The sequence below is a fragment of the Pecten maximus genome, chromosome 11 (genome assembly GCF_902652985.1).
Source record: "Pecten maximus chromosome 11, xPecMax1.1, whole genome shotgun sequence".
NCBI lineage: Eukaryota > Metazoa > Mollusca > Bivalvia > Pectinida > Pectinidae > Pecten > Pecten maximus.
In genome coordinates, this window is record NC_047025.1 from 27,858,946 (window position 1) to 27,883,080 (window position 24,135).

At 35.1% G+C, this 24,135-nt stretch overlaps 1 protein-coding gene across 1 annotated transcript in view; it reads right to left on the reverse strand.

Moving 5' to 3' along the window:
• The window catches only part of LOC117337892 (protein O-glucosyltransferase 2-like), a 62,432-nt gene that overhangs the window by 30,171 nt on the left and 8,126 nt on the right, over positions 1–24,135 (reverse strand). Inside the window, exons 2-3 of the mRNA XM_033899035.1 lie at positions 681–886; positions 89–300 (exon numbers count right to left, since the gene is read on the reverse strand). Coding sequence (XP_033754926.1) covers positions 89–300; positions 681–886 — 418 coding nt within the window. The remainder of the gene's footprint in view (positions 1–88; positions 301–680; positions 887–24,135) is intronic.

Consider the following 24,135-nt stretch of genomic DNA (forward strand, 5'->3'; position numbering starts at 1 on the left):
GCACTTAGCCTCAATTTGAAATCATGAAGTGTTACATAGTGAACAAACAATATCATTGTATTAATAAGTGATGAATGTAGGTAATAACCTTATTATCTATGATTCTGTAGCGACTAAGACTGTGCATTCCAGCTTGACTGAATCTTGAGACAGCTTGTTTTGCTACTTTCTCCATGTTGATTTTAGGAAATGGATGAAAATCCTCGTCTATTTGAGTATAAGACTTTTTGCAGCCCATGACCTTCAACCATTTGTCCACACTGGTCACTGGACAATAACATTCTTCATGGTACACCATGCCTGCAGATGTAGATGATAAAGGTTATAATACAGTACTTCCTTGGTAGGGTCTGTCCAATAAAGCAGAAAGATACATAGGAAATTACAATCTCATGACAAAGGAACTACAAAGAACGGTTTTAACAAAGTTATGAAAAATGTGATGGTACTATTTGGAATCTGTAGTGATCTAATGAAATTAGGAGCTCAAATTATCGGATTATATTACTGGGTGTGCCTAAATCGCTTTGCTCTCAAGAAAAAAGTATATTTTCAAAATGGTACTCAGGCAGTGAAAATGCCCATTCAAGTAAAATATGTTATCCTTATCTTGAAATACTGGTGGACTTTAACTTCCAGGTAGGTATATCCCCTTGTACAGAGGTGATATCAATGACTACCTTTAATTTGATAGGGTGAGCCTGCTACATGCTGATCATTGTGTTTGATGTTGACATTTAAATCTTGGTTGGAATTGAAGAGTCTGAAGCGACCAATGTAAGTTCCATCAAAGGCATCTAACACTTGGGCCCAGGATCTCACCCGATTTCCATTACTTTCACTCACAGATAGCACAAATGCGTTGTCTCCAATGGATTTCGTTACACTGAAATCAAATTATAAACATTATAGAGTCTCAAATCACCTTGTCATGGTTCACTGAAGAAAAAATAAAATCAATTTATATGGAGGGACAATTAAAATAAAACATTAGGTCCAGTGGGCCCACATTGCTCACCTCAATATTATAAAAAAATCAAATCTGAGAAACGTCAGGGTCTGAGGTAATAAAATAAGAAATTTAAAATTGGATTTTATGGTCAGACAACTAGTATAATTCCAACAGAAAAAAACATGTAAAATATTGTCAACTGATAAAATTGCACAAGAGTTTTAGCGCTACAGTACTTACAGTACTTTGATTACATCATATTGACACTGCCATTGTCTTAGTATAACCCGACCACATGTACATATCAAATTTCATTAATTCATCGGACATTAGCTAAATTTTGACTACCAGAAGCCTCCATTTATCATAATTCATAATCATAATTCTTTTTTTCTTCTTTTTTTTTTTCATTTAAAATGAGGTTGCACTTGTCATATTATCATCCCTCCCATCAAGTTTCATTGAGATCCACCAAATAGAACAAAAGTTTTTACTGCAAATGATTTCAGCCAATCACAGGCTGTGGTGGCCATCTTAGATGCTTGAATCGTGAAAAAAAAGTAAGCAGTGCAACAAGACATCATACTCATTATGAATGCACAGTTTGGGTGAGGATCACATTGGCACATATAGCTAGTACATTGGGATGGGACGGGACAGGATGGGTAACACTATATGCCTCCATGGAGGACTCGAAGCAAATTCAGTTGAAAAATATAAAACTTCAATATCCAACCTTTATTTCCTCAGTTGGCCCCCTGTCTCTCTACCTACAGGAGAGATAGCCTCATAAGTCCTAACCTTTCCACCTAAGGATGCTGAAGACCAAACTTGATCAAAATCCCTTCATTCGTTAAACAGAGGATGAGTTTTGAAGATTGAAATATCGATAAAGTAAGATATACAAAAACCAATGAAGAATTTTGAACTTATGAGACTAAGTAGTTTGTACAACTCAAGTTTTGCACAGAAAGACATACACCCATGCAGGGACACATATTGTAACTATATACTCCCGCCCCTTTAATAAGTACTAGGGGAATGAGAATGAATAACCTTGCTATACAAAGGTAAGGTATTGTTGAAATGCATCTGATAATAGCTTACTCAGGTGTCACACAGAATTCTATGAATAATCAAGCTGATAATGTGACAGAAGTTAAACCTGGGTAATCATGGAAAGAATTTCCAGACAAGATGAGATCTGATATAAAAATAAAAGACAAATTAAAGTGATCCAACAGCCTGAGTTGGAAAAAAAAACAAAACTTGTTAACTTGTCACTTCACTTTGCCAACTGGAACAAACAATGGCATACCATGGCATTTACCTGTAAATCTTAATAATATACCTACATAATTAGCAACAGCACTCAGACCATGTTAGTATTCAGGGCCGTTCAAATGAATCAAATCCTCAAAGTCATTATAGCATGAATTTTTTCTAAAAATATTTTTGTTACACAATTCTAATAATCAAGTTTATAAGTGGAATATCATATTCATATGAGAAGATAAAAAATACTTTCATACTGAAAGAGGTACATTTTTGTGGCTGAAAGTTCATGCGCGAGCGTGCATTGAGGGAATCAATAAGAGAAACATTATCATATGTCAAGGTTAAGATAATTTCACACTGAAAGAAGTAGGCTTTATGGTTTAAAGCTCATGGATGAGCAAGGTAATTCAACAAATTACAGTTCCTCACCAGATCTGAAATTATATGCCAGGAATGCACAGATGATAGATTTGTAATAAATAAAGTGAACCCATCCTAAGCATAAAGTTCTAGTGACAATTAATTAAGAAGATAAAGCCTGGACAAACTTTTTCTTTGATGTAGGTCAAAGGTCACAAAGTAGGTCAGAGTGACCAACTTTTGACACATTACACCCCATCTCACCTAGCTAGGTGAGCCCATACCTCAAGTATGAAGTTCAGTGTCAAGTAAGTGTAGGAGATCAGAGCCTGGACAAACAATTTTGTTATAGATCAAAGGTCAAAAAGTCAAAGTAACCTCCTTGATGAACCATAGCTAGATGAACCATAAAGGAGATAGAATATGGACAAGATCATGTGAAGAAGAATGGAAGGACAGACGAAAAGGACAGATGGACGGACAGACAGAAGGGCAGACGTAAAGAACGCAACGCAAAACAAAAATTCCCCCAATTCAGTGGGGGGCTAATAAATAAAAGAGACAAAAATCTTGTCAAGATCAAAAATACTTTCATATGGCTACATGATCATTTCATTTAAATATGACAAAGCTTGCATTTTTCCTCTATAACTGCCAAACAATGGTAGGTGTACATGTGTTGTCACATGTTAACAGCATCAAAACATATTTATATCTAATAATCCGCTTTTTTGAGTTTAATGGGTAAATTGATATACACCTTAAAGCTTCAGAGGTAGGTAACCATGATATTTTCTAATGAATGTGAAATGAACATTTCTGTGGTTATTTATGATATCAATAGGTCATAGCAGTGTTATGTCAGTAAAGAGTATATATATAAAATTACATATTATAAATAAATATATTGTAGCTTTCTAAGTTAGCCATAACTTTACACCAGTGCTTTATTTCTGCAGAAGTTATTTATCTCTCTTCACTTTTTTTTTTTTTTTTCATTAATAAAGAATTGATTTCTACTTGTCTTACACATACAGCATTAACTAAACAACCAATAACAGATAAATTATATAAATATTTTTTTCTCTTGTTTAAATTAAGTCCATCGTGAAAAAAGAGGTTGATGACATTTCAATCTTTTACTTTATCAAACAGCAGATCTCTATTACCACTTCATTGACAGTATTGAAAAGTTAAATGATGTAAATACATCCCTATAGAGGTAAGGACGGCAGGATTATATAACTTTAATTACCATATATTGACGTGAGGTATCAATCTCCAACACTCATTCTTTTATGACAAAAGGACTAAAAGTTACTAAAAGGCTCATACACTGCTATTATATGAAAGTAATTACCCAAAACATGGGAGGCATTTTGTCCTAATTCTCCCAAGGTAAAAATATATATACACACAGTCATATCTCAACATATATATTTGAATGCATCTATGCATATACATGTATAGACACATTCAACGGACAAAAAACATGTTCTACAGCTAGATCTGCTTATACCATGGGGCACTGAGGATGCATAGTCTTATTGCTATTAGAGATTTGGTCTTAATAGACAGGTTATCTTCACAGTGTTTGTTTTAAATCATAGACTTTTCCTATTCTCGCATAAAAAAAAAATATAAAATTTGTGCATTAAACAAATGATTTAGGTACTTTTCTTCCACTTTTTTTTTTATTTACAACTGAGAAAAAATGTATTTTAAAGGTCAAACACATATTAGTCTACAAAACATATTGACCTCCCATTGTACCAAACAGTTAATACTCAGATTTGAAAAAAAAAAAAAAAAAAAATGCTTGGGTATTTTACTATCTTTGCATTGCTATTGGCAGGTGGGCCTTTATTATCACCTTGGAATAAATAGTCTGAAATATCTTGTTATTAAAGTAAAACCTTAGCTCACCTCTATAAACATTAACGACTGGTCTTTTGGTAACTGAAGCTAATGAGGTATAAAATTAAATTTGCCTTGTACCTGAATTCTTATTTAACACTTTAATTTATTTACCACAGTATGAGAAGAAATATCTATACACACTGAAAGGGTGTACAATACCATAAACTTCACCAGCCCTGTGGTAATAGATTTGTGTTCATTCTAGCGAAGTTTCCAATATTTATAATCAAGATAGATTGGGTGAATAAACTTTTCAGAAACTGTCTGTGGGCTAGTCAACATACTGTGTATATTTGAAATGTGACTTGTCACATTATTATTCACTTCACATGTGATTCTGTACCTAGGCATAATGATATATAAAAATTCACTCCAGGTACCTTACTTCCAAAAGGCCCAATATTACAAAATTAAAATGTCTGAAAAGATTTTTATTTGCGACAAGTTATTGCACATTTCACACATGACAGCCAGATTTGGGTGTGGTGAAAACTACAGATTTTAACTATGATTAAGAACTTCTGTACATCTATTCTAATCAAACTGTTTAATTTCTTTTCCCTCAGATCTGTTTGGTCAACTCAACATAGCCATGGTTTAAATGTAGACAAGTGTTCAAGTTTTCTTGTTTGTAAAATAGTAAGAAGGAGAGAAAGAATGACCAAATCAGGACTCGAACCCAGGACCTTCTGAACATGTAGGCTCTAACAATCTAATTGAGTTATCTGGTCACTGCATGGTGATCAACCCCGTCCAGTTCCACTACATTCCTCCCTCACCTCAACAAAATGTCCAATCCCTAAGACACACAGAAGACCCAATACCACTTTCTGTGGGTGATAGGAGAGAAAGGATACAAAAACCAGACCACAGGACTCAAATCCGGGACCTAGCTCTGATCTCTAAATAGACATTTGAGCTACTGGCCATCAGTGTTCAGCCAAGTCCAGCTACAGAATTATACCTGGAATGGTTTTTTTACAGCCTGTATCATTGACAACACTTATGGGGGTTGACGTAAAAGTCATTTCAGTTTTCCTCTCCTGTTACATTTGACATCCAACTTAATACCCGCTGAGGTGGTATAGGGTCAAGCGTGTGTCTTTGGGGTATACGTAGAAGACTTTGTTCAAGTAAGGAGGAATGTAGCGGAACTGGACTGGGCTAAATGCCAGTGGCTAGACCATTTATCTAGAGTTTAGAGGTCCCGGTGCAAGTCCTTGTCTGGTCTTTGCATTTTTCCTCTCCTGTTGCACTCTTTTTAGAGTACCTGTTTCTTTTGAGTAAACAGAACCAATTATCAGTTAAAGCGTTACCTGTTACCACCTACAACATTATCATAAAACAAATTATTTTTTAAGCATTCTTAAGATGTTATCTGTACCATTCACCTTCATAGCCATTTAAATGTGTTGTCAGTTCATACTGTTATGAGTGCATTCAAGCGAGAGCTTCAGAGCACCCTCCTCAGGAACATAGTCATCTGTTGGGTTCAAGCTGTTTTCATACCAATGGCAATATATAAGAAATTGCCTGTGGGTTTTCTTCTAACATCCAAAACATTTCCCTTAGTGGTGTCATAGTATAAAGTTGAACTTGTAAATGACATTTAATAGTAAAGATTAATAATGATTAGTTTTCAAATTATATCATAATATTTAACTAAAAGCTGTATTAAAAAAGGGCCTCTTGAGTGAGTGGTTGAACATCCTTACTTATTCATTTTGTATCTTAATACTTTACCAATGTTACTGCAGGTATGGACTTGCATTGTACATTCATATTTATATACATGTACTCTTAATGTCAATTTCATCTCAATTTACTGTACAAAAACTGAATACATGTAAACCTACAAAATACAAGTTACATGAAGAAAATGCTGGTAAATCATAGCAGGAAACAAGCATTTTAGATTCTCAAAGTTTAATTTTTTTTACCAGCTTATTTAATATAAAATCTTTTCATATAAATGTCTAATCTACTGGTTATAAACCATGTATTTTGATATTTTTTTAGTTGTGTGGAAGGTTATGACCTTCCTGTACTAAATGGAAATGCATGGCTATAACCATATTGGCTTTGATGTGTCACCAGTATTTTCAGATGTTTTATTTTTTTATTTTTGAAATGAGTACAGAGAATCTATTGAGCGCAAGGAAATCATTGATGAAATTATTTTGGGGCGTTTCATTCCCTGGTTTTAGGGTGAGGCCTTTTTGGGGCCTATTGCCTGGTAAGGCCAATTCAAATCTCTATTAAAGATCAGTTTCTACATATTTATGCTCAATTTTTGTTCCCATGAGAACATTTAATAATTTTTATTTTCCTTGATTGCCAAAGGTATGAGTTTTGTGTTATACAGTATTGAATATGTAAAGTAACTCGCAGTAAAAGTGATAAAATGAAAAGACTTCACTTCAAAGTTACTAGGTACCTGCCTGACATGTGTGAAGTCAAGAAAAGGATGTATTTGGAAGTAAACAGCCAATCACATGACCCATTAGGCATTTACCTGATCAAATCAATGACTCCGCACAAATGAAGTACATTGTATAGCCACTGTGCCGTCACTCTGTAATTATGGATTCATTTACAATGTTTCCAACAAACACAATTTTTTATAAACCTTATGAATCCTCCGAAAGTCATCATGAACATGAAAAATTCAAGTAGACTGATATTTCCTTCCAAGACTTTCTAATGAACTTTTCAAAGTATTATCAACAGCATTAATACAACTGAAGATTGTGTTTTCTTTTGAACTTTGTAGAGTTTGTTACATCAGGCACATTCAAGACATGCATATGGGTTTGCGATCTCTTGGTTTTCACTTTATATATGATGTGCCTATAATGTGGACCTGTATACATACGTTATGACCCTTGATTCAGTAATACTAGTGAGCTACATACATGAACATATAGAACGTCTTAAGTACAAATCTTATAAATTTTGTTCAGTCAATCTAAAAACACCACTTGGAAAAAATAAAAAACAAATACCCGGTACTTCATTCATGTCACTGGTTGGATTGGAAAAATGCATAATTTTTGGGTATCATGATGTTTGTTATGTGATTTTTCATGGCCTGACTCACCAAGTAGGCCATTTAAGATGGGATATAAATTAATCAGAGAAAAAAACTTTTTTATTGTTACTTAATACACAGCAAATTTACAAATTTGTTATCAATACAAAGCTCACAACTTAGACAATCAGGAAAAAATAAACAAGAAATTTTTTTTTTTTTACAAGGAACAAAAAATGAGTGCAAAAACTCATGCAACACATCTTTAAGAAAATTACAATGCTCCCTCTGTCTACTGGATTTTTTGGCATTCAGGTCTAGCTGATAGATACATAGGTATCCCCACCAACACATAACACAGATGCATTCAAATTAGGTAATATGACTCTGTGTATAAGTAGTAAAAATGCCTCCCATGTTTTGGCTCATGACTTTCATGTAATAACTTATTATTTTTATTAAGTCCTTGTGTCGTAAAAGAAGGAGTGTAGGCAATTGTGCCCTAGTTCAGTTAAAAATAGATCACTGGCAGTTTCAGTTCATGACATTCCGTAATCAACCTACCAGTGGAGGAGGTGTGTACCCCTGCTGATGGTTTAAAGTGATATGTTATTGGGGCCCCGCAGACTGTGGCCGACACTTTAGGGACCACAGAACCAAATCAAAAATAGATTGTGGGTTTTCCCCGTTTGGGCAGAAGATTTAATAGGAAGGTGAATGCATCGGGGCCTACTGATTAGATATTTAGGTGAGAGAAGTTTCCAAAGTTTTATGTGTGGGCTGGGCAATACATGCAGATGTAAAATATATAGACAAAAGGTTATTTTTTTTCTAGCCTGTTTTTGTCAAGGGGAGTTAATTAAGTGTGTATTTTGTTGTAAATTTAGGTAAATTTTTGGTGCTGAAAACCTGGCACGTTCCTTAAATGACCCTGGCTCAGTTAATAGGACGTTAAGCAAAAACAAGCAAACAAAGATATGTTATTTGTTGTTTAGTTGACACTGTAAGATCTTTAACATTCAGAGCCCAATTAATGGGCCTTTAAACAGTTACGTGAGTGTGAGATACATACTGAAAGCTGATGTTTTTGTTTTTGAATTAAGAATTTAACACATTCGACCAGTATAACCTTGAATGTGGGTCAAAGTTATTCAATTGAACAAACTTTTTAGTTTGATGTCCAACCATGCCACTGTCCCAATATCATGACCTTTAGGCCTCTTGGTTTTAACACATTTGACCTAAGTGACCTTGAAAGTGCATCAAGGTCATTCATTTGAACACATTTGGTAGCCCTTCATATCAGCATGAAACTGCCTGTGGGCCTCTTTATTATTGGGAAGTCATTCAAATATATTAACATATCTGTGTCCTTGAAAGTACTAGGTCAAGGTCATGTATTTGGACAACTTTGGTATCTCTACATCCCAGCATGCTGCTGGCTCAATATCATGAAAAATGTAAATTGATAAAGACGCATACGCTAGACCAACAACAGTCACAATAATTATCCTTAATTCTATAAAAGAAATGAAGACTGATGACACATTCCGAAAGTTACAAAATACATCTTAATATATGATCTTATATAGTCTTCAGTAGACCCTTTACTGTAACTCTGGAAAGAAATGTTTATCACATTTATTGGTAAATTTTATGTTTAAATACCTTTGAAAGTGTATACCAATTTACCCACATAACTCGTAAAATTTGATTATCAAAAAACAAGTGAAAACACACCTACCATTTTCTTGTTTTGTCATATTAAAATAAAATAGACATCTCATGATCTTGCAGCCATATGAAAGTATATTTAATTTGATCTAGACATATGATAATGTCTCTATGATTTGTTCCATTCAATGCTCTTCCATGAACTCTATGTCATAAAACATGTACATCTGCTTCACAATGAAGTTAGTTGTGACAATGACTATAATTGATGCTAATGGAATATTATATGATTGCATGTTGAAGAAAAATCCAGGTTTGGATTCTTTACATACCAATACACATGTTTATATCTGATGGAAATCATATCCACAGTAGCTTCATCAGCTTTAAAGACAATTTGATAAAATAAATATTTTTGTGTGTTTTTAAGATAACATTTTTTGTTAAAGTTGACCTAATATAATCATATTTGTGTATAAAAATTTCAGATGTCTTCCCAGAAGCTTGGGCAGATGCATGGTGCCATAAGATTCTATATTACCGGTGAATATATCTAGGCCCCTGAATTGACAGGTACTTGGTATGAAGGGTGAGATAAATGTTTTCAAGCTTCTTCTGAAGTTCTACAATTGTAAGAGAGTAGATAATAAATTGCTGTCGTTATTGCCAGGAGCCATTCCCAGGACGGTAATACTATTTACTCCGTCATCCACTCGTGGGTGGTGGTAATACTATTTACTCCGTCATCCACTCGTGGGTGGTGGTAATACTATTTACTCCGTCATCCACTCGTGGGTGGTGGTAATACTATTTACTCCGTCATCCACTCGTGGGTGGTGGTAATACTATTTACCCCGTCATCCACTCGTGGGTGGTGGTAATACTATTTACCCCGTCATCCACTCGTGGGTGGTGGTAATACTATTTACTCCGTCATCCACTCGTGGGTGGTGGTAATACTATTTACTCCGTCATCCACTCGTGGGTGGTGGTAATACTATTTACTCCGTCATCCACTCGTGGGTGGTGGTAATACTATTTACTCCACTCGTGGGTGGTGGTAATACTATTTACTCCACTCGTGGGTGGTGGTAATACTATTTACTCCGTCATCCACTCGTGGGTGGTGGTAATACTATTTACTCCGTCATCCACTCGTGGGTGGTGGTAATACTATTTACTCCGTCATCCACTCGTGGGTGGTGGTAATACTATTTACTCAGTCATCCACTCGTGGGTGGTGGTAATACTATTTACTCCGTCATCCACTCGTGGGTGGTGGTAATACTATTTACTCCGTCATCCACTCGTGGGTGGTGGTAATGCTATTTACTCCGTCATCCACTCGTGGGTGGTGGTAATGCTATTTACTCCGTCATCCACTCGTGGGTGGTGGTAATGCTATTTACTCCGTCATCCACTCGTGGGTGGTGGTAATGCTATTTACTCCGTCATCCACTCGTGGGTGGTGGTAATACTATTTACTCCACTCGTGGGTGTTGGTAATACTATTTACTCCACTCGTGGGTGGTGGTAATACTATTTACTCCGTCATCCACTCGTGGGTGGTGGTAATGCTATTTACTCCGTCATCCACTCGTGGGTGGTGGGTAATACTATTTACTCCGTCATCCACTCGTGGGTGGTGGTAATGCTATTTACTCCGTCATCCACTCGTGGGTGGTGGTAATGCTATTTACTCCGTCATCCACTCGTGGGTGGTGGTAATGCTATTTACTCCGTCATCCACTCGTGGGTGGTGTAATGCTATTTACTCCGTCATCCACTCGTGGGTGTGGTAATACTATTTACTCCACTCGTGGGTGGTGGTAATACTATTTACTCCACTCGTGGGTGGTGGTAATACTATTTACTCCGTCATCCACTCGTGGGTGGTGGTAATACTATTTACTCCGTCATCCACTCGTGGGTGGTGGTGGTAATACTATTTACTCCGTCATCCACTCGTGGGTGGTGGTGGTAATACTATTACTCCGTCATCCACTCGTGGGTGGTGGTGGTAATACTATTTACTCCGTCATCCACTCGTGGGTGGTGGTGGTAATACTATTTACTCCGTCATCCACTCGTGGGTGGTGGTAATACTATTTACTCCGTCATCCACTCGTGGGTGGTGGTAATACTATTTACTCCGTCATCCACTCGTGGGTGGTGGTAATACTATTTACTCCGTCATCCACTCGTGGGTGGTGGTGGTAATACTATTTACTCCGTCATCCACTCGTGGGTGGTGGTGGTAATACTATTTACTCCGTCACCCACTCATGGGTGGTGGTAATACTATTTACTCCATCATCCACTCGTGGGTGGTGGTGGTAATACTATTTACTCCGTCATCCACTCGTGGGTGGTGGTAATACTATTTACTCCGTCATCCACTCGTGGGTGGTGGTAATGCTATTTACTCCGTCATCCACTCGTGGGTGGTGGTAATGCTATTTACTCCGTCATCCACTCGTGGGGTGGTGGTAATGCTATTTACTCCGTCATCCACTCGTGGGTGGTGGTAATGCTATTTACTCCGTCATCCACACGTGGGTGGTGGTAATGCTATTTACTCCGTCATCCACTCGTGGGTGGTGGTAATGCTATTTACTCCGTCATCCACTCGTGGGTGGTGGTAATGCTATTTACTCCGTCATCCACTCGTGGGTGGTGGTAATGCTATTTACTCCGTCATCCACTCGTGGGTGGTGGTAATGCTATTTACTCCGTCATCCACTCGTGGGTGGTGGTAATACTATTTACTCCGTCATCCACTCGTGGGTGGTGGTAATACTATTTACTCCGTCATCCACTCGTGGGTGGTGGTAATACTATTTACTCCGTCATCCACTCGTGGGTGCTGGTAATACTATTTACTCCGTCATCCACTCGTGGGTGGTGGTAATACTATTTACTCCGTCATCCACTCGTGGGTGGTGGTAATACTATTTACTCCGTCATCCACTCGTGGGTGGTGGTAATACTATTTACTCCGTCATCCACTCGTGGGTGGTGGTAATACTATTTACTCCGTCATCCACTCGTGGGTGGTACATCAGGGATCCCCTGTGGACTTGTGTCTCTTTAACAGATACTTTTACTTAACCATGTAATACAACTACATGTAGCTTTGTTTTTTTACTCAATTTTCTTAATCGGAGAAAAAAAATCACAAAATCTACGAAGATCATCCAAAAACAATTCTGATAACTTATTAAAATTATTGAACAACATTTGAAGTCAGTGCCCTGTAAAACATAAAAAAAAACCTAAGTAAATTATCAACAAACTGATCTAGAGTTTATACAATCAACATGATTTAGGGTATTTTAGGAGGGCTAGCTCTTCCGATGACACCTGGCTAAATACCTCCACATATGTATATATCTGTATCATCTGCATGCTGGAGGCATATGAATTCTCTGTTGTGATGGAATGTGCTTCTAATTTTCCCCTTTTTACTTATATATACATCTCCAATTCTCCATACCCTTTATCCAAGGTTTACATCTTTTTATATAATCATAAAGGACAAGTGGTAGTATAGTAAAGTCAATGTTTTAATTAGTATCAACTGCATGGTAATATGGATGAGATAAGTTGACTTTCACTTGATGTATATTTCAGATTTACATGAAACTTCTCTAAACCTAATATCATGCATGGGACATTTGGCCAGTTTAGAGATCAGGGTGCGGTTGGGAGAATGAAGTGATCCATCTTGACCAGACAGGGTTCGGTTGGGAGAACGAAGTGATCCATCTTGACCAGACAGGGTTCGGCTGGGAAAATCAAGTAATCAGACAGACCTGACTAGACAGGATCTTGAGATTCTAAGATCAGGTGATGTTTTGTACAATGCTGTCATCATCATGCTGACCACTACAACTCTGTTGATATGGGGTACAATAAGGGACATCTATTCCATTACAACGGTGTTGTAACTTTGACCAGGTGATGCAAGCCTCATTAAGGACATCAATGATTTGGTATTCTACATCCCAAGATGAGAATGATTGGCCTGTCTCAATGTATTCTGATGTTTTGAAGGTGTTCAAAATGTGCATTCTTCAAGGTATTGTTGTTTGCATTTAAAGCATGTGATGATGTAGAACAAATATTCATACCCTGCCTACTCTGCTCTCCAGCAGGGTATGAAGTCCCTCCTATTGCCAATAGTGTAGCAAGCCCCGATATGATTCTGGCAGTAATTAGCTATGGTTATAATTTTCTCGGATAAAAAACACATATAAATCGATGATTCTGGTATCTATTATCAATATTCAATCCACAAACCTGCACATTATTTCATTTCTTTGACAATAAATGGTAAAATCCAAAACGAGCAAGGCACACGGAGATATCAGTTCAAGCATACCGCCATCTTTGATACAAGTGTAAAGGTCAATTTCCTTATAAGGAAATCAAAATGAATTGATGCTTATGAGATTTCCCCGTGAGATTTCAATAGATAAACAGATTTGAAGTTATATATACCTCGGTGAGCAAGGTCAAACATTCTGAGATTGAATAATTAATTACACAAAGTAAGATGCACTTTCTTCACAACCCTTACTCTGATAATTCTATTTTTAATCGTAGTAGCTTCATCCATATATGGTCACGCATACCATATTCGGATTAGCATCCTCGCGAGAGATCTCCAAGAAGTATCATGGCGGATTACGGAGACAAATCCGAGTATAATATTGGAATGTGTGAATTAAAGATTTCCAGATGTGGCTAATACATTGATAAAATTACATTAGAAATGTTTACTTATACTAAATATTACTCCAAAGTTACACAACATCCGCTATTTGTAGCATTTTCGAGGTTCATTGTTTTGCAACACTATCGTCAATGGAAGGGAATCGTAGCTCTGATAACAACTATCTGTCAGAAATTGTCTGTCCGTCGTCCAGAGCTACGTTATCGCAGCTAGTGATGAGGCAGACAAGGTTATTGCACCTCTAAAACCTCTTAATGCAAACAACAATACAAGTCCAATCCAACTAATACCTGCATCATACCATGTTTCTGCTATCCCCAGATGCTCCCACCATTATGCTAGATAGGCCCATCCACACCCAATAGGCAGAATCCACAGTAAGTATCCACATACTAGTCACCACTGGAAGACAGAACTCACTCTACCAGTGTCCATTCCATCCATCACATCAATTCTATTGCATCTTAACATTTAATACACCACATGTACTCACTACAAATTGTGTCTTAATTGGTACACTTTATCCATCACAATGGAGTTTTAATTACTGCACCATACTGCCTGACGCCATACTGCACCACCAGACCCTAGAATCTTTTTTTTACCCATAACATCTGATGAGTTACATTCCTTACGAAATAGGTAAGGTTATTCAATGGATCAACACAGTACCCACACAATATGGACTACAGCATCTTTTTTCCAAAGTTTTCTTTAATGTAGGTCAAAGGTCAAAATGTAAGTCAGTGTCACCTACTTTTGACAAACACATCACGCAACATCGGTGAACCCAAGCCACAGGCATGAAGATCCAGTGTTACCTAGTGTAGGAGATTGAGTCCTGACAATTATTTCCTTTGATGCAGGTCAAAGGTCAAAATGTAGGTCAGAATGACTCGATGAATCAAGTACGAATTGCCAGTGTCAATTAGTGTAGGAGTGAGAGTAAAAGGACAAACAGACAGAATGCAAAATTATAGTCAACATCCACCCAATCCCCACCCTCAGGAGTTCCTCATGGGGTCTAATGAGGACATAATGGAGAACTTGGACCAGTTCTTTTTCCTGATTTAAAACGATTTTGAATCTGATATGATGGGAGATATATACCACTGAAAACACTAAGATTAGAAAAACTAATGTAATTACAGTGTATTCAATTAAATATGAGTATGAGATCTTACAACAATTTCTGTTATCGGTGAATTCAAATCATGGAACAATTAATGTTCAGTTTTATTTGTTCATTGTTTCTGTCGGCAACATTAAATTAACACTTTTCTTTGTATCGTATTTGTTGTACTATATTATACTTAAATCACACTTTTAGATAAAATATCTTCCGAGTGCCCTGCAACTGAGACAGTTTGGCCAGTAATTTGATAATTTGTTTCTTTGTGTATATGTATATACCTACAGCAGTGTACTCACAGGTATCCTTGAATGAATGGCTATTAGGCTTAGTAATGAAAAACAATGTCTACCTTCTCTAATCCAATATATATGACCATTTGACCTCGTGTCTAGTTGAAGGTGAAAGTACAAAAAAATAAGTACAATGACTGTATAGAGGCCTAATCTTCCCACACCCTCCTGCCCCAGGGGCCTGGTCTTTTCATGATCACAACAGCAATGACAACAGGCTCCTGTAATGCTACGTCTACTTTAAGGTCCTGTCTGTAAAAAACACCAGGCTAATTGAGATTGATGTGGAGTTAGAGGCAACCAGTAACTCTTCATGTCTTAATCATGTTGTTCTGTCTCATAAAGTTGTAGTAATTAATTTTCGTGAAGCAGATATACCTCTACATGTTCGTAATTTGACGGAAATGAAGCAAAATGTAAAATTTGGCCAAATTAGTCCAAAACAAGTAAAAATGGTGAAACATGAGTATCAGTGGAACTGATGAACAATCTCCAGAAATAAATTGATTGGAGACTTTTTCCTGTCTGTGAATTTTGTATTTGGTTACATTAGATGCATACTGTATCAATGAAAAATATCTTTAAGCACTGAACTGTTTTAGTATGGTATTTATGATCTATTTGAATGCCAGAGCTTTGCAAGCACATTATGATTTGTTTGCTTGCAAAGTTCTGGCATTCAAATAGATCATAAATATCATACAAAAACAGTTCAACGCTTATATTTACATTCCTTTTACTTTTTTTATTTTTAAATGCTATAATTCATATTTAAAATTCATAATTCCCGCCTTACCGACAGTCAGCAGATTTTTCGTCATTCGTTGGAACAGCCGGAACATGGTCGCATGCTTTTTGGCAAACAAAATAGTTCATGGAAATTTTAAAAAAAAACTCAATTTTGTTTATCATTTTATTATCAACGTAATGTGCAAATGGCATATTTTTATAATATAACAAATAACGTAGACAAAATAATTAGTCGTTAAACTTAATTATTCTGGATATTTTTGTTCCGGTTTGTGTTGTATTAATACGCTGATAAGTGTAGCGCGTGATGGATGGCGTTTAAACGTACATCTATGCCAGAGCTCTCAAACAGACTATATAGTGACAATGACAGACAAATGTAAATATTTATCTATCATGCTGAAGATCGAGGACAAACATTAATCTTTGCTGTTAAATTAACGCTTTAAATTCTGAAAACTGTATCTCTATATTTGTCCAATTTGATGAATTTTTTGCTTAATAATGATAGATTAAGAAACATTATAAAATACTGGAAAGATTGCTAAAGGACTCATACAACTAAATAATTTACTATATGTTATTACTATATATAGTGACCCCATCCCTTCATTCGTTCGTTTGAAGTTCAAATGATGTGAACTTTATATCAAATTAAAGTTTGAAGTTTTTTCTATCGGATAAATGTTGTTATTGTATAGGTTTAATGGCATATAAGAGCACACGGGTATTCAAAAGACAGTAACCCTGACATTTACAGTACACTGGGAAACCCCCACCTGGGGAATTCTCGCCTTTTTACACCTCGAATCCTACGTCATTCTATTTTCAGTAGGAGTGTATATTTTTGATTTTCCAAACCTCAAGACCCTACTCTTTATTCTCGTATATAGAAAGTACCCATTTCATATGTTATTTACTCACGAAAACAGCTACAAACCTAAGAAACACATTTTACTCAGGGACTTGGTTCAGGTGAAATACCTGCTGATTGGCTGATTAAGTTGTGAAACACCAGCTAATTGGCTGATTTAGTTGTGCGAGTCCTAAATGTATAATAAATAAGCATTTTAGATGAAATTATGGTGTTGAAATAGTAATAGGATGAAAAGAATTAGCAAGAGAAAATAAAATGGCTTCATTAAAAACAGATTTGAAACTGTTTTCAGAAACTGTACTTACAATTAGAACAACTGTTAAACATCCGCTTTTAATCAGGAAGAACTTTTTAGTTTCAACACTTAGACATGTCATCATCAGAATAAATCTTAAATATAAACATTTTAATATCATTTTCCTGCTTTCACTGTTATTGATTAAAATGAAATGAAAATACGGTACCTTAATTTATTTATCGTCGTTTACATAGTTAACAAGCAACATAAGCTCTGTAGAGCTTTTATCACGACGCCGCTGAGGGAACAAATATTGTTTTGATAATGGAAGAAAACCCACGGGGGAAAACCAACGAACCCAACAGACATCATCCCCTGCCGCCAGCGCAGCTCGAATCCACGTTCTAGGGAGAGTGGTCTGAAATTCATGCATGACTGCACTGACGACTGTCAGCGATCACGGCTACCGAGGCACCCAAGATGACATCATTTGATTGTGTATGATGCATTACGTCATTCATAATAACTATTGTTATTGTCACTAGGCAGGGCACTGCATGTTATACTTCATACCTGAATCGGCTGAATGTTTGTATTTTAAATTTGTTCTGATGACGACATGCATTTTTCCGAAAATAGACAACATTTAGATTAAAGCCAAGAAACCCAGCTAGATGTTTTTATGGTCCTCTTTAGCCTTTGACTAGTGAACTTTACAGCCGAACTCTTGTATAATTTGTGGAATCCGTTAGCTGGGTAGCACAGAACCATAACAAACTTTTTACACAGATGTTGGATCTACCGCCTCAAGTTTATCCTACTTAACTACTGAAGATCCCCTGCTTCCTCCCCATAGGATCCATCCTTACCCACTGCACCGACCTTCATGGCCAACCCTCCAGAACGACCTGAATGAACCTTTAAAGCAAACTTTGAATCATCCTGAACAAATTTGAATGTACAACCCAACAAAACATCCAGAACTGATGGGGAGGACAAGGAATCACCTACTACAGTGAGAGTGTTGGAAAGAAATGTAGCTTTGTTCATAACTATGAGCAAACTTCATATCTAACTCACTAGAACAGAACAGCATAGGGAGTATTTGGATCATTTTGTCCGTATGCATACAGAATGCTCACAGATCCCGGATGCCAATGCTACGTATACATTTCTATTTAATTTGAAAGAAGAAGTTCATCCTAACATTAGCAGATCGCTAGTCCAAATAATCAGAGATTACTGTGAGAACAGGATTACTAGCATCCAAGCCGAAATCATTAGATTTTTTCAACAACTCCAACCAGACACTGCCTCCATGGAGAGGTCTACTGTATCCATGCATGAACTTCTGAACACAGTTAAAGAGAGTAAAAGTATTTACGAGTCAATACAATGTTAAATGGCAACACTTTTATTTAGGTATGAGAACGTAAGAAGTAGCAAACTATGCCATTCTATTCATGGATTAATTGGAAACAGACTTCATTGGAACTCGACCTTTCCAACGTTAACCTCTCTAGATATATATATTGATGACGTGTTTATGACTTGGACCTTCTTGGAAGGACGGTATTCCCTCATGGTTGGACTTTCCCACAAGGACCTTATTCTTTCATAACCACTACCATCGCACTATCAAGTTTACTTACGAGGAGAGTTCCGATAGTTACTTCTTGGAAACCAAACGATCATGAGTAATAGCACACCGAAACTATTCTACAATTGTGTAATTTGCTAGTATCTTATAGCCATTTTATTATATGGACTCTATACAAACCTATACAGTTTAAGTTATATTCAACATGAGTGTTAACACATGCCAGACAAGATTTCAATATTATATTTTAGACCATGGTACAGTAAATATAAACTATGTGTAACTAATTTGTGTATTTTAGACCATGGTACAGTAAATATAAACTATGTGTAACTAATTTGTGTATTTTAGACCATGGTACAGTAAATATAAACTATGTGTAACTAATTTGTGTATTTTAGACCATGGTACAGTAAATATAAACTATGTGTAACTAATTTGTGTATTTTAGAGCATGGTACAGTAAATATAAACTATGTGTAACTAATTTGTGTATTTTAGAGCATGGTACAGTAAATATAAACTATGTGTAACTAATTTGTGTATTTTAGACCATGGTACAGTAAATATAAACTATGTGTAACTAATTTGTGTATTTCAGACCATGGTACAGTAAATATAAACTATGTGTAACTAATTTGTGTATTTTAGACCATGGTACAGTAAATATAAACTATGTGTAACTAATTTGTGTATTTTAGACCATGGTACAGTAAATATAAACTATGTGTAACTAATTTGTGTATTTTAGATGGTACAGTAAATATAAACTATGTGTAACTAATTTGTGTATTTTAGACCATGGTACAGTAAATATAAACTATGTGTAACTAATTTGTGTATTTTAGACCATGGTACAGTTAATATAAACTATGTGTAACTAATTTGTGTATTTTAGATGGTACAGTAAATATAAACTATGTGTAACTAATTTGTGTATTTTAGATGGTACAGTAAATATAAACTATGTGTAACTAATTTGTGTATTTTAGATGGTACAGTAAATATAAACTATGTGTAACTAATTTGTGTATTTTAGATGGTACAGTAAATATAAACTATGTGTAACTAATTTGTGTATTTTAGATGGTACAGTAAATATAAACTATGTGTAACTAATTTGTGTATTTTAGATGGTACAGTAAATATAAATTATGTGTAACTAATTTGTGTATTTTAGATGGTACAGTAAATATAAACTATGTGTAACTAATTTGTGTATTTTAGAGCATGGTACAGTAAATATAAACTATGTGTAACTAATTTGTGTATTTTAGATGGTACAGTAAATATAAACTATGTGTAACTAATTTGTGTATTTTAGATGGTACAGTAAATATAAACTAGGTGTAACTAATTTGTGTATTTTAGACCATGGTACAGTAAATATAAACTATGTGTAACTAATTTGTGTATTTTAGACCATGGTACAGTAAATATAAACTATGTGTAACTAATTTGTGTATTTTAGAGCATGGTACATTTGTACAGTAAATATAAACTATGTGTAACTAATTTGTGTATTTTAGACCATGGTACAGTAAATATAAACTATGTGTAACTAATTTGTGTATTTTAGAGCATGGTACAGTAAATATAAACTATGTGTAACTAATTTGTGTATTTTAGAGCATGGTACAGTAAATATAAACTATGTGTAACTAATTTGTGTATTTTAGATGGTACAGTAAATATAAACTATGTGTAACTAATTTGTGTATTTTAGAGCATGGTACAGTAAATATAAACTATGTGTAACTAATTTGTGTATTTTAGATGGTACAGTAAATATAAACTATGTGTAACTAATTTGTGTATTTTAGATGGTACAGTAAATATAAACTATGTGTAACTAATTTGTGTATTTTAGAGCATGGTACAGTAAATATAAACTATGTGTAACTAATTTGTGTATTTTAGATGGTACAGTAAATATAAACTATGTGTAACTAATTTGTGTATTTTAGAGCATGGTACAGTAAATATAAACTATGTGTAACTAATTTGTGTATTTTAGATGGTACAGTAAATATAAACTATGTGTAACTAATTTGTGTATTTTAGAGCATGGTACAGTAAATATAAACTATGTGTAACTAATTTGTGTATTTTAGATGGTACAGTAAATATAAACTATGTGTAACTAATTTGTGTATTTTAGATGGTACAGTAAATATAAACTAGGTGTAACTAATTTGTGTATTTTAGACCATGGTACAGTAAATATAAACTATGTGTAACTAATTTGTGTATTTTAGACCATGGTACAGTAAATATAAACTATGTGTAACTAATTTGTGTATTTTAGAGCATGGTACATTTGTACAGTAAATATAAACTATGTGTAACTAATTTGTGTATTTTAGACCATGGTACAGTAAATATAAACTATGTGTAACTAATTTGTGTATTTTAGAGCATGGTACAGTAAATATAAACTATGTGTAACTAATTTGTGTATTTTAGAGCATGGTACAGTAAATATAAACTATGTGTAACTAATTTGTGTATTTTAGATGGTACAGTAAATATAAACTATGTGTAACTAATTTGTGTATTTTAGACCATGGTACAGTAAATATAAACTATGTGTAACTAATTTGTGTATTTCAGACCATGGTACAGTAAATATAAACTATGTGTAACTAATTTGTGTATCTTAGACCATGGTACAGTAAATATAAACTATGTGTAACTAATTTGTGTATTTTAGACCATGGTACAGTAAATATAAACTAGGTGTAACTAATTTGTGTATTTTAGACCATGGTACAGTAAATATAAACTATGTGTAACTAATTTGTGTATTTTAGAGCATGGTACAGTAAATATAAACTATGTGTAACTAATTTGTGTATTTTAGACCATGGTACAGTAAATATAAACTATGTGTAACAAATATGAAACATGCATAATTTTCCTGCTATCAGTCCAGGCTTTATTATTGATGACGTCATTTTATTGTGTACTATGTATTACGTCATTCATAACAACTGTTGTTATTGTCATTTAGGCAAGGCACCATATTTCATACTTTATACATGAATGGTTTCATTTAAAATTTGTTCTGATGACACGTCACCTAAGTGTCAAACTAGTCAACTACATTGTACATTGTACTTGATAAAGCTGCATGATCAATCCAGCATGACTTTGTTAAGTGATGGTTATCTTTACCCTTTGAATACTGATTTATTGTTTTTTTCTCTTTTTGATAATTATGTAAAGTGGTAATAAATAATGGTCTGGACCAATGGTGTATGTTTATTCTTTGTATATATTGTTTGTTTAGTTGTATATTGTTCTTTTAGCCTACACACGTATACCTGAGATTGGATTAAAGTTATGCAATGTTACCTCATACACTCTACTGACTGGCTGTTGTCAGGAAATGATGTTCATTGCCTTTTAGTGTGGGCTTTATAATGGAGTCTTCAAGTACCAAGAACCTGTAGTAGTACAAGCAAAGCTCATCTGCACTGTAGGACCTTTTTCTCTTGAACCCTATAATGGACTTGCCTTGCTGACAAAAGATCAGCCATCTAATGCTGTCTTCCCAGAGCAAAGTTTAAAAACTATTTCATTAGCTTTAATTTGTGTATATCTGTTAGGACATTTCTATGGTCTCTTGCAGTGCTAAACTCCAGTGTCAAATATCCTTATAATTACTGGTATGAAGAGCCACCATAGCAAGGTAATACGTTTGATTAATTTTAATTAAAGATTAAATTGAATCCCCCCTCCCCAAAATAAAACCACCACTTTTAACAAAACTTGCGGAGGTCCCAACCTCCTTGCCTTTTTAACATTCTGTGTTGTCATGCTGACACTGAATTTCATTTAGAAGAAGACTTAGTGATGTGTTGTATGTTGAATGCATACCTTTTTGTATTGCATATACATATTTAAGGAGTGTTAGCATCAGACATGTAATATAAGCAATCAGAACACCTTAAATTGTGTGACACTAAAATTGATCAACTTGATTCGGTCTGTATACAGGATAATGTCTGGGTGTGTCAATATCTGTATGCAGTCATGTGAGTCAGATAAACAGGCCTAGGTTTTACCATAATAAAGTGGTCCTTCAATGGTGTATAGCCAGGTGCTAGTTATTTCTTTCTTTAAAGGCAAAATATTGTGTTCGCATAAACATGTACAGTTAAGTCATTTAAACTTTACATTTTTGTAAGTAAATATTTTTAATTGTTATATTTGTAAGGCACACTATTTCATATAAATGTACAATGCAATGTCAACTTTGTCGGTTATCTTTTTTGAAGATTTTTCCTGTATAGTTAATTTATATAACCAGACAGTTTCTACATTGCATTTTATCCTTTGATGAAAGTTGTCATGCCCTAGGCACTGGTAAAAAGGACAACATATCTAGAGTACCAAAACCAGCCTTTTAATTACCCCATGTTAAAATAAATCAAGTATGTGTTCTCCCTAATATTTGCATTCAACAAATTAAAACAAATATGGTGGTATGAATTTTTTTAAAAACTGCATTCAGTGTGGTTTAAATGATTCAACAAGAAAAATAAATAGTTATTAACAGGGTGTGTTTCACTAGATTATGCAGTCAGGCAAAATGATATTTAAATTACACAGGCACATACACCTATGATAGTTTCTGAACATGTTTGTTGTTGGGTAATATTTTTTTATACACAGATACCCTGCAGTGAAATTGAATATTCAGCTTTTACTGTACTTGAGTCTGATCAATATCCATGACTAGTTAATAAAACGGCAAAGAAACTTTTTATTTGGTTTGATCTGTTGAGAACCCGGTTGTGATGACCAGGCTGGCCATCTTTTATTTGACCTCTACTGGTCTGTGATGGTCTGACCATCTCTTATTTGACCTCTACTGGTCTGTGATGGTCTGGTCATCTCTTATTCTACCTCTACTGGTCTGTGATGGTCTGACCATCTCTTATTTTACCTCGATCTACTGGTCTGTGATGGTCTGATCATCTCTTATTTTACCTCTACTGGTCTGTGATGGTCTGATCATCTCTTATTTTACCTTTACTTGAGTCTGTGATACCTCTACTGGTCTGTGATGGTCTGACCATCCCTTATTTTACCTCTACTGGTCTGTGATGGTCTGGTCATCTCTTATTTTACCTCTACTGGTCTGTGATGGTCTGGTCATCTCTTATTCTACCTCTACTGGTTTGTGATGGTCTGACCATCTCTTATTTTACCTCTACTGGTCTGTGATAGTCTGGTCATCTCTTATTTACCTCTACTGGTCTGTGATGGTCTGACCATCTCTTA